This window comes from Lycium ferocissimum, unplaced genomic scaffold, assembly GCF_029784015.1.
Source record: "Lycium ferocissimum isolate CSIRO_LF1 unplaced genomic scaffold, AGI_CSIRO_Lferr_CH_V1 ctg45, whole genome shotgun sequence".
Classification (NCBI taxonomy): domain Eukaryota; kingdom Viridiplantae; phylum Streptophyta; class Magnoliopsida; order Solanales; family Solanaceae; genus Lycium; species Lycium ferocissimum.
Window position 1 is genome coordinate 46,801 of NW_026725683.1, and position 14,244 is coordinate 61,044.

The window sequence follows — 14,244 nt, forward strand, 5'->3', positions numbered from 1 at the left end:
TAACACTGCTGCTTCTTTCTACACAAAACACTTTTGAGAGAGAGGGGGGAAAAAAACAGGAAAGGAAGCCTTTAGTATATTGAGAGAGATGGGCAACTGCCAAGCCATTGATAATGCAACTCTGCTCATACAACACCCAAGTGGTAGAGTTGACAAACTCTACTGGCCTGTTACTGCTAACGAAATCATGAAGATGAATCCAGGCCATTATGTTGCTCTTCTTCTTACCACCACCACCTTGTCTCCGCCTACTAACCCTTCCTCTACCACCGCCACCACCACTGTCACCGCCGCCTCCACCGTTAAGAAAAATAATAATAATAGTGTAACAAATACTGGTACTAATGTTCCTGTTCGTATTACGCGTATTAAGCTTCTCAAGCCCACGGATACTCTTGTTCTTGGTCATGTTTACAGACTAATTACTACTCAAGGTTGGTGTTCTTTCTTCTTTTCAATTGCTTTTTTTTTTTTGGGTTAATTAGTACTGCTAAACTACTTTGGTGTACGATCCTTAGTTACTGAGTTTTAATTATGCAGAGGTGATGAAAGGATTATGGGCTAAGAAGTATTCCAAGATGAAGCAACAGCAGTTAGACTTAGGGGACAAGAGCACTGAGAAATCAATGAATTCACAATCTAAGAACGAACTTGTTAGAAGATCTGAATTGGACAACTCCAAACAGGTAATCTCTTTTTTTTTTTTCCAGCGAATGATGACGCCATATCCTCAATCTGATTAATTCTTAACAAATTAGTATTCGCAATTTGTGAGGGTCGTTCTAGCTATATAAGAAATCCTTGATTAAACTTCATGCTTATCTAGTTTCTCATATTTCTTGCTACTACTGGACTACTGGTACATATTATTTCACCTGCTTCTAATTGAACATGAAAAGAATTTAAAAAAAATAAAAATAAGAAGGAAACGAACGGTTGTGTACAGAATAGAAATGAAGAGGATAGGATAACGATGATAAGTTTTTGTTTGTTTCTTTTAGAGTTTCAAAACGGAGTACAACCTCTTTAATCTATTGAAGGTACCAAAAAAGAAAGAGAAAAAATATAAGCTCCAATTAATTACTACAGTTTATGATGTATTTACCAGTAGGGAAAAAAATAATAGAAAATTCATTATTTAAATATGTAAATGTAAAATTTTCAGGTGAAACAAGAAAAGCATCGGAGCTCAACAGGTGCAAAACCAAGAACATGGCATCCCAAACTCCACAGCATATCTGAGGCTACAAGCTGAGACTAATTTGATGCTTCTATTTGGATTTATGTATGAGATTCTGGATTAGGAGATGAACAATTCACTTCAACCAGGGAAAAAAGGTGGCTGGAGATGGTAATTTTACGTCATCAAATTAGAGCTAGCACGTCTAGCTATGCAGAATTAATTAATCACATGTACAGCAAATATGAGAAATGAAAAAAACAAAAAAAAGAGAAAAAGGAACCCCCATCGCTTAACTTTGTAATCATTTGGATGCCTTCTTTAGTTGGAGAATTACTGTGGGCTTTGTTCGAAGCACCAAATTTTGTTTACTTGCTTGGATTATAAGAGACTTCCAACGTTGAATGAATTACTATGATTTGCGTTTGGCGAAATCAGTTGTACGAATTGATCAAATTTCTCTTTTTCACCAACTTTTTTTCTGTTTTTAGATGGTTAGGTATGTGAATCATGGAAGATAAGAAGGTTGAAAAGGAACTCTAATAGCTAAGTGATGTAACATTCAACTACTGTACTCCGCTTGGCACAACGATTTCTTTTTCCAATTTCTTACACGGTAACACTTGCAGAAGTTCATAAAGAGGGATTGCCCTCTCAATTGGAAGTTTTTGCATTGAAACTATCGATAAAAATATTAAATGAGCATGATATAATCCTTAGATAGTGAAATATACTAATAACAAGAACAAATGAACTAGTCAAATTTTAAATTTTTGTTACGAATCGGTCAAATTTGTTTCTACTATTTGAAATTGAGAAATTTTGTCCCTCATTAAACTCTTGATCTAATATTGCTTTGCTTGTTTAAAAAAAAGGTCTTGTTATTGTCGTTAACCTCTATTGGAGCTCCAACCTAAGAATTATTTCCATAATCCAGAGTAGAGGGATAAAATTGGAGATATTTCACGAAGAAATTGAACACCCATTTCACGCAGAAGTTTCCATTAATTAATATCAAGAAAAATTTTATTTCAGGTTGCACATTAGCAAAATTGGACTTTTCCACAATTTATTTTCTCAATAATACTAGGACCACTATAAGGGCTTTCCCTTTTTTTGGTTTTGGTGAATTTCAACTTTGTTGTTTCTCCTTCCTTTATTATTTATATGGGAAACTTACATAAACAGCTACCTTTTAACAGCTTCTAACAATTTATAGCTACTTTTTCTATATTTACAAATCGTAGCTAGTTTTTGTTATATTTCTGTTGTATTTCGCGTTTTTGAAATACAGGGAAATACACGGAAATACAAAGTTCGGTTGAGTTCGCATTTTTGAAATACACTGAAATACAAAAATCTGGCAGAGTCAAAATAGGCTGTATCTATGGAACAGATTCTTTTAAATGGTAAATCAAATTAAATCAACCATGTATCACGCATAACTGTTGAAGTTCCATAATAACCCACGTTTCTCTCTCCAAATTACTCCATTCCAAACTTTTAGAAATACTTCCAAATACAGAAAAATATACACTGGAATACAATAAAATATGGTTGATTGTTTAAGAAATATAAAATTGTAGTATGCATATATACAATGGAATACAATGAAATATATCAGAAAATTGTTTCATAAATTAGAAATACATTGAAATACAACGAAATATACTGAAATATACTGAAGCATTTTATCAAACACTTGGTGAGCATGAAGCTCCACAACTCTCATCGGAGGTGGATATGCGTTTAACCACCGGTGAACCACCGCTGCCACCGCGGAGAAGAAGTGGCAGTGTCGAAAAAGTAAAGAATAAACCAAAACGTCACTCCTTTTCTTCATAGATTTATAAATCAGAGAAACTTAAAAGTTTCAAAGGAATCTGATTTATAGCAACATCAACAGTGAAGAGTTGCCTCCATAACTAAATCGAGAAGGGGTACGAGCTCTCTAGTGTTATTCTTCGTAAATTCGACGAGGATTGCAGAGATTATGTGCTCTATGCCATCAAGAAGAGTTCGTTACTAGTTCTTGTCATTCGACACTTCCACCGTCACAATCTTGAACAATTTTCACGATGAAGTAACTTGACATATTTGAAGGAATCAGTAAGGGAAATAGATCGACGGATCGGGGGCGAGGAGAGGGAACGAGAGAGAGAGAGAAAGAGAAGGGTGAGGGAGAAATAAATTTGAGAGGTGAGAGAAAAACTAATTTAAAAGAAAGCTTGTGAAATACGACACTAGTTATGATGTGTAATTTAAGAAAATATTTTAGTTATGAACAATAAATAAAATCAAAGGTAGTTATTATTCATAAATAGGTCTTAGAAGTAGTTATGACAAGTAAATTTTCCTATTTAGTTATGCGCTCCACTTATACGTAGAGCCCAAATAAAAAAGAAAAAAAAGAAAAGGTATTCTAAATTTTTACCCAACAATCATAGAAGTATAAATAGTTGCTCCTTGGAATAGAATCATCAGAGCGATGATGAGTGCGCAATGCTTTTAAATTCAACTTTTGTAGCAAAAAGGGAAAACACAAATGCAAAAGGCAGTGGAGAGGAAATGAGAGAGACGGAACAATATATCAAATTGAAAAAGTAGTAAGATATTTGAGAGTGAAAGTGTGAAAAAAACAACTCAAAACGCCAAAAGGAACAAACGAGACAGCAATCAAAAAGTATGATATGCATGCGTGCATTATTATTTGGTAGGATATGCTGAGCTTCATATATATCTATCTATCCTTAATAATGCTTTTTGATTTGCCAAATGAATGGGGCCTTGCTAGTCAAACGTCAATATATAGTACTATGCATAATTCATCAGAACCGAACACATATATACCCCCATGAATTATGAATTGCTATCTAATCATTCCTACGTAGGCTAATCAAATTTCTGGACCTGTTACGTACCCTACTAAGAATGGCTCTTCTTAAGCCTTTCATCGAATAAATCATGTAATAGCTTGATAATTGATGAACCTAGGAGTTGAATTATCACATCTATTAATTTATCATCCCATTTCTCTTTCTTTTTTCTTTGTTCGATGGATTGGTGGGATAGCTGGGAATGCAAAATGGTCGTTCCTTGGAAAATTCTAACTTTTACACACTAGATCTGCAATTCCTTTTTACTATCAGAACACTTGATAGGTAATTATCTATAATAAACGGAATTAATGACTTGAAAGTCAAATAAGGTAAGTAATCTTATAAGGTCAAATAGCACTGAATGTATAAAATTTTCATTATGCTATCAGTGAATATAAGTTAATGCCTCAAATTAGGAACTTCATCTTGTTCTTCTTTGGAGGAAAGATGGCATGAGCATAATGTTTTCCGGAAAATCCAGTGGCGAATTTAGGGCCTTTTTTTGGAGCACGTGAACGCATGATCTCGCTGAAAAACTAGATATTTTATGTAAATATTTTCTAAAATTAGTATAATGCTACTTACGGGAACAGATACTACAAAAGACTAAATGGTGCACTTGGTTGAAAATTGAGAGGTGAACCCATGCTCCAGAAATCCTAGATTCGCCTCTGGAAAAATCAATATAGGCTGATACGAATTAGCAATGACATCGGTAACGTGCCATAATTATTTGTTCCATACTTAATTGGGACAATAAAGACAGGATTATATGGGAAAGGAAGGTCTTATATTACGAAATGATGCGCAAAGTTGGGATATTCCTAAAAAGAAATCAATTGCAGGATGATTTTATCAATTGGGTGATCCACTTCCACTGTTACTTTTGCTAAAAAGGCGCCAGTGACTTGCCCACAGAATTGTTTGATTCAGCAGAGGTCTAACAAGAGATTTGAGAAATTCTTTCACGACTTGATTTCTTTTAGAAGTCTGGTGACCATTAGATGTTATGATACTTTCACGTATTTGACACATTATACTAAACGATAAGGGCAACCTATCTTCCCATTATGACACCCTGTTCCACATACTTAATATAATAATCACTATCTTAGGAAATAATTACAACAATTGTTTGAAAAAAGACAATGCTTTTACTTGATATTCCACAGGCCGGGCATCATTAAGATTATTTTAGGATCCACTAAGAAAAGGAACCCCAATAGGTAGCATAAAACCATAATCAAACCCTGAAATTGGATCAGCTGGCCACCTTTGATAAAACCAGCTAAAAATACTCTTAACACGGTGTGATATGTTTTTGTTTTGGGCTAAATTCGTACGATTCTCCCTAAAACGTTTCACATCATTAAGAATATTTCCACAACATATTTTATACATTAAAATATTTATTTTTAATGTCATTTATAAATGTTTTTTCTTTTCATAGTTTTTTGACTTTTAACATATTATCAAGCTTGGAATTATAACGACTTTTTTCACACACCCAACAAATATGATATAATGGTCCAGCATTATCCTTGTTTAAATTGAAGGAGCTACAAACGCCACTCTAACTATTCTCACATGCTGATTCAAGCTGGGAAAGTAATTTGCTTAATCATTACATGACTTGCGGGGTAATATATAATAAAGCAGCTAGCATTCTGTGTGACAGGTATAATGAATGGGACAACAACTGATGAGCAAAATTTAAGAATATTTTGTAGTAATAATGTTTTGTTCTTTTTTGACTTGAAGTAATCATTTCAGTCATCTTTTGTTGCACTTGAACAAGCCTGCATGTGCATCATGCCCTTCTTCTAGTTTCCCCACAAAGGCACAAACCAATTTAGACCCTTCTTTTCTTTTGCATTTCCCAGCTACCACCCTAGCTCGCCCTACAGTACTAGTTGGAGAAAACAAAACATAGCTTTTCAAAATTGGCTCCTGTAAAATGGAAGTACAAAAATATAATCAGTTTGTTTAATATCGGTTCAAACCTTTTTTTTTTTTTTTTGGTATAATATCAAACCAAATCAAATATCATTGTACATTGATTTTTACATCAGTTTAGGTGGATTATTTTATTTCAGCTAGATTCGCTTTTTTCTTGAATGTCTTTACTTTCAGCTGCTCTGTTGAATTAAAAAGGTAGAGTCAAGAGTGCCGACATTTGGAGAGAAATTTAGCCAACTCTCCCACTAGTTCTGGACCGCAGGAACTTGGGCGAATCAAATTAAGATCACGGCATTAATGTAGCTGGGGTCCAAACAAAAAATGTGGAAAATCATATCCATTTGTAGGACCTTTATTTGATTTGCAATTTCCCAACCTAAAATGTGAAGAAAACTCGTAACTAACCAGCTACCATTTTGCATCTCTTACGTCTTTAACTTCTCCATCTGTCATTTCAGTGGCACCAGAGGATGATGGTAATGTTATGAAGGTGAAGGTCCAGTATTTTTGGTAAAAGTCCCTAGCAAGTATCTGCAGTTTCGATCCAATTGTCCTCTTGAAATAAAATTAAGCTAGACTTAATATCATATTATCTACAGGACATTTACTTCAAAACAAAAGGAGTAGTATCTCGGTCAATAAAGTTGCAAGTGTTGGGACTAGGCAACTGCCCTTGACCCCTAGAGTCCTTGTAGGAAATTATTTATTGGAATCCTAAAGAGGACATAAAAGAAAGAGCTTGAACGCTATACAAAACCAGACTTGCTAATTAAAAAAATCACTAAGCAGTTTTCAGCATGGCTAATCATGCCTGAAAATTTGTGGTGAATACATCTTCAGAGCATCCGATCATGTCAAGATACATACAAATATTTATGGTTGGCTTTTGAAAATAGTCTACAATGGGCCAAGTAATGTAGAAGCAAGAAGGTTATTGAAGAATGGACACAGAAAATGGACAAGAATATTTCAAGAACTTATGCTGCAAATGATAAAAGTATGACACAAAAGATGAAACAAGTCTGCAAGTAAAACTAAGAGAGAGAGAGAGAGCGATAACATAGGATAAATAAATTGCATACATTTTCATTGATTACTTAAAAGGAGAATGAGCTCAGTATTTAGCGAGATTTCCTGGAAAGAAGCCAAAGCATATCTGAAGAGGAATGCAAATGACACAGAATACCTATGTGATATAGTTAAAAAAAAAAAAAAAAAAAAAAAAAAAAAAAAAGCCAGAGGTGTAAGAGGTTAGAGATTACGTTCAGGGCACTCAAAAAGCAGTCGGACTGTGAACTATTGCCACTCGTTAGGCTTCCCAATATAATTGACTTGAAGGTGCTCCAGACATTCTACTTCCACCGTTGTGTAGTTCCGTGGATAATTCGAATACCAGAACATCCTTCCATTCCTTTTCAATCTGATCTATCAGGGAACTCATACAATTTTGAAGTGCATCCTGTCTAAAGAGGTTAACTTTCTGATGCACCTTATGCAGGAGACCTGGTATCAAAAGAAAACCCTTCCGTTGGGTGGTATAGTAGATACCAAATCATTAAAAGATAAAAACGATAGGAACCTGACATATGAGATACACAGATAGGAAACCTCAGACTTCAATTCCATCCTGTAAAGAGAAAATCAATAAATCAGAAAGGCCTTACAGATTATACTCTGCTACGATCAGTTTGTTAAACACTCTTTACAGATATAAGTGCTCTTTCCTGGAACTAACTGCTATGAGTAGTCATCGTTGAAAAATTCTTCTGAAAGTATAAAAATCAGAAGCAGCCTATATAAAATGGATCTCTTAGTCATAAACTTCAGAAATGGCCTTCAATTATGATTGGCAGTGGTGACGAGTTCTTAACTTCATAATATGCTAATTCAAGTCTCAGAAAACAGATTCACGGAACCAAAAACAACACCTATCTTTTGACCAAGCCAAGCTGCTGCTTCGTCGTTCTCTCGTTCAATGAACGTATATCGTATGTGTCGCGTTAGCAACAATTCCTTCTAGGAAAGCACTGTCCAGAGTTCGTTTAATTTGTTCAAAACTTCTAAAATCTGTGGGTGTAGCTTATCAGCAACACGAAACTGGTGAACAACACCATTCATCTCGATCCAACTACATCCAATGTCAGATTGGGTCTTCCTTTGACCCATCGCTTTCCTCACTTCGGAAACTTTCTCCCAGTTGCCTAGAGATGCATACAGATTAGAGATCAGTACCTCACTGCCACTGGGTCCATCAGAGTTAAGCTGCTTTATAAAATCTATAATGCTGTTACCAAGGAAAATATTACGATGGATTCTGCAGGCACTGAGCAAAGCCCTCCATATGACTATATCAGGTTTTATGTGCATGCTCTTTACAACTTCAAGTGCCTTTTCCAAGTATCCAGCACGGCCAAGTAAATCAACATAACAGCCATAGTGCTCAATCTGAGGTTTAAGTCCCCATAAAGTCTCCATGTTATAGAAGATTGAAGAACCCTCTTCTACCAGACCTGAATGGCTACAGGCATTAAGCACCCCTATAATAGTCACTTCATTTGGATTAACATTTTCATCTACCATCCTGTTAAACACGGTTAGCGCATGCTCACCTAGCCCATGATATGATAGACCTGATATCATACTTGTGAAATTGTGTACATCAGGTCTTGGAATTCTATCAAAAATCAATCTTGCAATGTCTATTCTACCACATTTCGCATACATGTCAATAAGAGCAGTAGATATATTTGAACTTTCATGAATTTCATTCCTCTTAATATAAGCATGAATCCAATTTCCCTGTTCTAAGGCCCCAAGATTAGCACAAGCAGACAAAGCACAAACAAGAACAGCTTCATTAGGCCTTACCTTATCCTCAAGGGAACAAAACATTTCATTCAAATATATAAGTACCTCCATATAGCTTCCGTTTCCAGCAAAACCAGATATAACAACAGCCCAAGAAACATCATTTCTCCCTGGCATTCTATAAAAGATTTCACAAGCTTCATACATCTCACCATTATTTGCATACCCACATATCAAACTAGTCCAAGAGAACACATCTCTTTCAGTCATTCTATCAAAAACTTTGTAAGCATCATCTGTAATCTTGAAAACAGCATACAGGTTAATCAATGAATTGCCCACATATAAGTTTGATTCAAGCCCATTTCTCATCACCAACCCATGAACAATTTTTCCTTGTACAATTGATCTTTGGTGGGCACATGAAGTAACAATAAAAGTGAACGTATACTCGTCGGGAAAAACCCGAATGGAGTGGTCTAAATTCAGGAGTTGTCGAAAAAGACTGAAACTTTCTGAAGAATTTTCGAGTTTGCAGTAAGCTCTGATCATCAAATTCCATATTAGAATAGGTGGTGAAGGTAAAGGATAGTGAAAGAACAAAAATCTTGCTGAGGTAACTTCCTTGATATGTAGGTAACAATGAATGAGAGAATTAACTACAGAAGCAGTTGATGAGAGTTCTTGGGTGAGTATTTGGGCATGTATTTGTTTCAGTTGAGATTTAGGTGGACGTTGGTATAGCAATTTAGACAATTCTTTTCGAGTTATGTGAATTTTGTGTTGGGACACAGCGGGAAAATTGGTTGTTGAAGAATAAGTAAAGATTGGATATTTGGGCTTAATAACAGTCAAGTGTTTGGCTTTACGCCACGAAAGCAAGCGCATTTGAAGTTTCAGAATGAAGAAGAGAAACAGGAAATCAATTGGACGTTTCAGCTCTAAGCATATACTTATATTCAGTGTTCTGCACTAAAGTTCTGGCTTATTGTAATGCTAAATGACTTGCCTACATTATTTGTATAGAAATGAGTTAAGAGATTGTCTGCGCAAAGTTTGATTGGATCTACATGGATTGTGTCAAAATACGAAAGTTGATGTCTTTGATGCATTCTTCTTAAATTATTTACTTAAATTTTTTCAAATTTATAAGATTAATTTTGTATGTACAAGTTTGGATGACATTTTGACCCAATCAGGTTACATATTATGGCCCAATAGGTAGGGCCAAGATCAGCGAAAAATTACATTATTTATACATAGTTTATTATATATATATTTTTTTTATGTATGTATAGTGAATATCTTTAACTCCGTTTGCCTTTTAAATTTAGGCGGATTGAACGAGTTACTAAAAATGAATTGATTTTGCCGCTTTTATGTATTACATAGCTTTCATTCTGATTTTAACTTTTTGAGTCTCCGCCGATGGTTCAACCCTTACATGATCATTACTAGATTACCATGACATTAAAATACAGAGAAGGGTAAACCAGAGTTAAATGGCTAAGCCTTTTTCTCTCTTACCTTCTAACGAGCGTAACGTGGATTAGCAACCAAGCATAAGTAGTCAAAACAAATTGCAATAATGGAAACTGAAAAAAATGAATTTACTTAGTTTATGAGCCAAGGAAAGTGGACCTTTCCCTGAAAAAAGCCACTCCAATTTCCAGACAACCACAAGAGCAATCACAATGTACATACTTTAGGCAAAACTATTAGCTTTATCAAGTAAAGCACACACCAATAGAAAAAGAAAAATGTAAGTGAAACTCTGCTGACTCTCCTGAAAATATCACGTTTAGGCATTGACAATAACCGTCTTCTATATATGTGTTTAACATCTGGACCCGTTAGGCCAGAAGGCTGACTCTCGATGCATGTTGTATTGCAAAATCACACGAACATGAAAACTTTCGTGGCAGGACTCATGCTTTTCCATTCTCAGTTACACCTTTGATCTTCTCCTGGTCTTCCATGTGGCTGAAGTTACCTCTTTGCTTGAAGAGTTGCGTATGATGGTGCCTACAATAGAGCTTGTGATCATGGGCCACATAATTTGATGGGCTGATCACACAGCCCCCATGACTACATTTGAAACAAGGCCTGTGGTACGAAGTGCCATCAACAGCCACCTGTGAAATAGCAGTAAATATTTAAGTATCACATGATTGGATTTCGGTAGAGAAATCAACTTCTTATAGGTGTTAATAACATATTTTGAGAAGGTCAATCTGTTGATAGACGTTCCTCCTTTTCCACTAATTGCTACTACATAGAAAAAGAAAATGTCTCTACCTTTTCCAGGGGGTAAACAGTTTTCTTGCATGCAACACATTTATCTTGAGTTCCCCCAAACAAAGCAGAAACTTTGTTGTTTGATTGTGACTAGGCAAATCGATAATACAACATAAGTGAGATCAACAGGTAAAAAGAAGACGATGGTGTATGCTTAAGGGATCATTGATGATCTTGACATTAGAAATCAATCAATCATGGAATACCTTATCAAGAGATCTTTCCTTGGCTGTTCTTGGACCCCCTACAAACAATGTAACGAGCAAGTGAAAACAAGCTTCAAAGGAATAAGTGATGCAAAAATGACTTATAAGAAATATCAACTTGGTAGCTCTAATAACCTTCAAAACTCTTGTTCAGGCTTCCGGTCATTTTGAATAGTTGATCAAAGTGAGGTCTGCAGTATAAAACTCCTTCATAGGAATTGTAGTTACCTAGCTGCAGAAGTTTAAAAATGACAAGGAAATTAAGACCAGGATATCTTTTTATGGATCGACAAAAAGGCACGGATGTGATGATAAAGATACATGAGAGGTAGTTGACATCATACAACTAGTCAACCTAGACTACATGAGAATTAGCTGTAATTGTTTTAAGTGTATACTAATCAAGTAACACAAATCACAGAGAGCTTCTAACAAGCATTCCCTGGTAATGATGTTGGAAGAAATACAAACATGTGGTGGTCCTGCCAAAAAAATGCCAACACTTGGGCAATTGAACAACAATTCAGAAGTTACAAAGTCACGGTTTATCCTTTGCACTATCTTTTGAAAATTGGAATATATATATATATATATATAATTCACAGTTCAACCATCACAGCAGAATCAGTGCCAGTATGAGAGGTAGAATGAGGAGGAAAAGAAGGCAATATTTTAGTTAGCATTACATTCAATTTTGGCACTGCTATGATGTATTTCATTTAGAATATTTATGAAAAGTTCTTTAATGGCAAAATAAAAGAGAGAAAAAGAAAAGAATCATAAATGAGAAGCAAAAGCAGAACAGAAGTGCAGAGAATTCAAATCTTCAACGTAGCAAGACAATAAACAAAAACAAAAAAAGTGAAAAGAAACCATAAAATGATTTGCCAGCTTGCCAGGTCAACCATTTTCCTCCTGATTGCACTAGCTTTATCAACATTTTGATGATCCAATTAAAAGATTCATCTTTCAGAATTATAACTACTCTGCTTTCTTCATTCATTGAAAATTTAGAACCTTTTAGTGCAGCATATAGAAGTTTATAAGAAGATAAATCTCATTTGATATAATAATTTTTTATATGAAGGGTTTAACTTATATACACCTACATCATGAAAAAGTTTATACTATCAGGTCATGTTATCTACCTTATTTTTAAGATTACAGATCTCACTTTTTACGGAATGTTACTTATAGATATCTAAATTGGTGATATGATAGTGTGCAAATTTTCTTTACGCGATCGTCGATCTATTGATGCATATAAGTTAACCTATATATTAATATAATGAACCATTGCCCCATAGTACCTGACGGTTCATGTATAATGTATTGATAATGCAGTATGGCCGACATTAAAAGACAGAGAGATAAAAGATCAGAGAACCCCCTGTAGATTGCTTCATCATTATCAAGATGTCATCAAGGCTACTTGTTACCTTAAACAAACAATCCTGCCTAGCTTCAAATTGAATTAACAAGTATCATGGGTTTTTCGATCATGAACAAGCCCAAAAACTCATTTTAAAAAAACAAGAAAATTCCTACAAATAACGTTTGAAAAAGAAAAATACTGCTTTCAGGAAAAATTATTGGCCATAGATGATCTCAAGCCACAGAAAGTCACTATATACATAATTGTTTAGATATGTACGTAGTAGTATCACCTTAAGAGTACCCTTGCAATGATTGCATCTGAAACAAGCCTTGTGATAGACTCTACTGTCAGCCTTAAGTTGATCCACCAAGTATACAGTTTTCTCACAGGCCTTACACTTCTGTGTTGTCCCTCCAAAAGTTGCCATTTGCTTTTTCTCTGAAGATAGATCTCTACTCAAAATTCAATGAAAACACACAGTGGAATTCTGAAACACGATCCAATAAGGAATAAAGAGACCCTTTTTCCCCCTATTTCCAATAAAAAGTCTTCTCAGTTTCTCTGAGGCTTTGAAAACTAGATTAACTTACAGCTAAGGAAGGAGTCAGAGAAGAAGTGCTGGCGTTACCTTATGGTATATAGTCGTGTTGAATACTTATTAGTAGTAGCCGCAGACATGCTTTTTCAAGTCATCAAATGTGAATAAATAATGTTGGCAGTCCACAACTCCACTTTGTGGGGTCTAATGTTAATTAAAATTTGTTTGCTGATTTCATTGACTCAAGAAAATTTAATAGTCGATGGACAATAATATCCATCGCCGAAATAGGCGCCATTTGTTAATGAGAGGATTAATGTGGCTTCCGCCAAATTTGTGTGCTGCTGCATTTAGTACTCCCGAGACACTTTTTAGGTCCCGGTTAATTTTTCCTAGGGACACATCTTTTCTTGGTGTGATATGATTCTTCATTGTATTAAATCAAAAATTACTTTTGAGTTCTAAGTCTTGCTCTGATTCAATTTAAGTATCTTAATTTGATTGAGCATAAAGTTTTAAAAAAAAAATATACTTTTGAATCTTGTTATCCTAAATTAAAGATGTGGGAAATGTATAATACTATTTTTTTTTAGTTCTTATTTTAATTTTTTTTTTTTTAAAGGAATATCATTTGAATGTTATGGTTTTAAATTAAAGAAGTGTGTAATGGACTAAAATATTCTTTGAATCTTATGATTTTAAACATGTTCGTAAGATGTTTGAATTGTGAACTTACTAAATATAAAAAGAGACACTATTTTGGGGCATATCAAAAAGGAAATAAAACGCTTAAATTGAGCGGGGAGAGTACTTGGCATAAGAAAAGGTTTAAAGTTGTACAGGAGGGTGCCTGTTATTGAGACACTAAATAAATAAATGTGGCATTTTTCTAGTAGTTTAAGTTTTATTTTAGAAGAAATCAGGCGCTTCAGCAATAATAGAGATACACATTATACTAATTTAATAATATGTTAGAAGTTTAATAGAACTTTCTTTGG

At 34.7% G+C, this 14,244-nt stretch overlaps 3 protein-coding genes across 3 annotated transcripts; 1 reads left to right on the forward strand and 2 right to left on the reverse strand.

The window, feature by feature from the left end:
* LOC132044441 (uncharacterized) lies at positions 1-1,614 on the forward strand. The gene is made up of 3 exons (XM_059434917.1): positions 1-434; positions 541-686; positions 1,166-1,614. The coding sequence occupies exons 1-3, from the start codon at positions 89-91 to the stop codon at positions 1,253-1,255; spliced, it is 582 nt and encodes a 193-aa protein (XP_059290900.1). The 5' UTR covers positions 1-88; the 3' UTR covers positions 1,256-1,614.
* Positions 1,615-7,079: 5,465 nt separating this feature from the next.
* LOC132044442 (pentatricopeptide repeat-containing protein At2g20540-like) lies at positions 7,080-10,043 on the reverse strand. The gene is made up of 2 exons (XM_059434918.1): positions 7,683-10,043; positions 7,080-7,597 (listed from the first exon to the last, which is right to left on the reverse strand). Exon 1 carries the CDS (start codon positions 9,712-9,714, stop codon positions 8,035-8,037), a length of 1,680 nt encoding a protein of 559 aa, XP_059290901.1. The 5' UTR covers positions 9,715-10,043; the 3' UTR covers positions 7,080-7,597; positions 7,683-8,034.
* Positions 10,044-10,457: 414 nt separating this feature from the next.
* Positions 10,458-13,419, reverse strand: LOC132044430 (LIM domain-containing protein WLIM1-like). Its single transcript, XM_059434908.1, has 5 exons — positions 12,998-13,419; positions 11,466-11,562; positions 11,331-11,368; positions 11,125-11,214; positions 10,458-10,961 (listed from the first exon to the last, which is right to left on the reverse strand). Exons 1-5 carry the CDS (start codon positions 13,133-13,135, stop codon positions 10,755-10,757), a joined length of 570 nt encoding a protein of 189 aa, XP_059290891.1. The 5' UTR covers positions 13,136-13,419; the 3' UTR covers positions 10,458-10,754.
* Positions 13,420-14,244: the final 825 nt, after the last annotated feature.

Excerpts from the sequence above, each read along its gene's own strand:
- LOC132044430 (XM_059434908.1), bottom strand. The coding sequence starts at position 13,135 with ATGGCAACTTTTGGAGGGACAACACAGAAGTGTAAGGCCTGTGAGAAA. Across the intron at positions 11,563-12,997 it reads ATTGCAAGGGTACTCTTAAG|CTAGGTAACTACAATTCCTA; the intron begins GTGATACTACTA and ends AAACTTCTGCAG. Across the intron at positions 11,369-11,465 it reads CCTGAACAAGAGTTTTGAAG|GGGGTCCAAGAACAGCCAAG; the intron begins GTTATTAGAGCT and ends CATTGTTTGTAG.
- LOC132044442 (XM_059434918.1), bottom strand. The coding sequence starts at position 9,714 with ATGCGCTTGCTTTCGTGGCGTAAAGCCAAACACTTGACTGTTATTAAG.
- LOC132044441 (XM_059434917.1), top strand. The coding sequence starts at position 89 with ATGGGCAACTGCCAAGCCATTGATAATGCAACTCTGCTCATACAACAC. Across the intron at positions 435-540 it reads CAGACTAATTACTACTCAAG|AGGTGATGAAAGGATTATGG; the intron begins GTTGGTGTTCTT and ends TTAATTATGCAG. Across the intron at positions 687-1,165 it reads AATTGGACAACTCCAAACAG|GTGAAACAAGAAAAGCATCG; the intron begins GTAATCTCTTTT and ends TAAAATTTTCAG.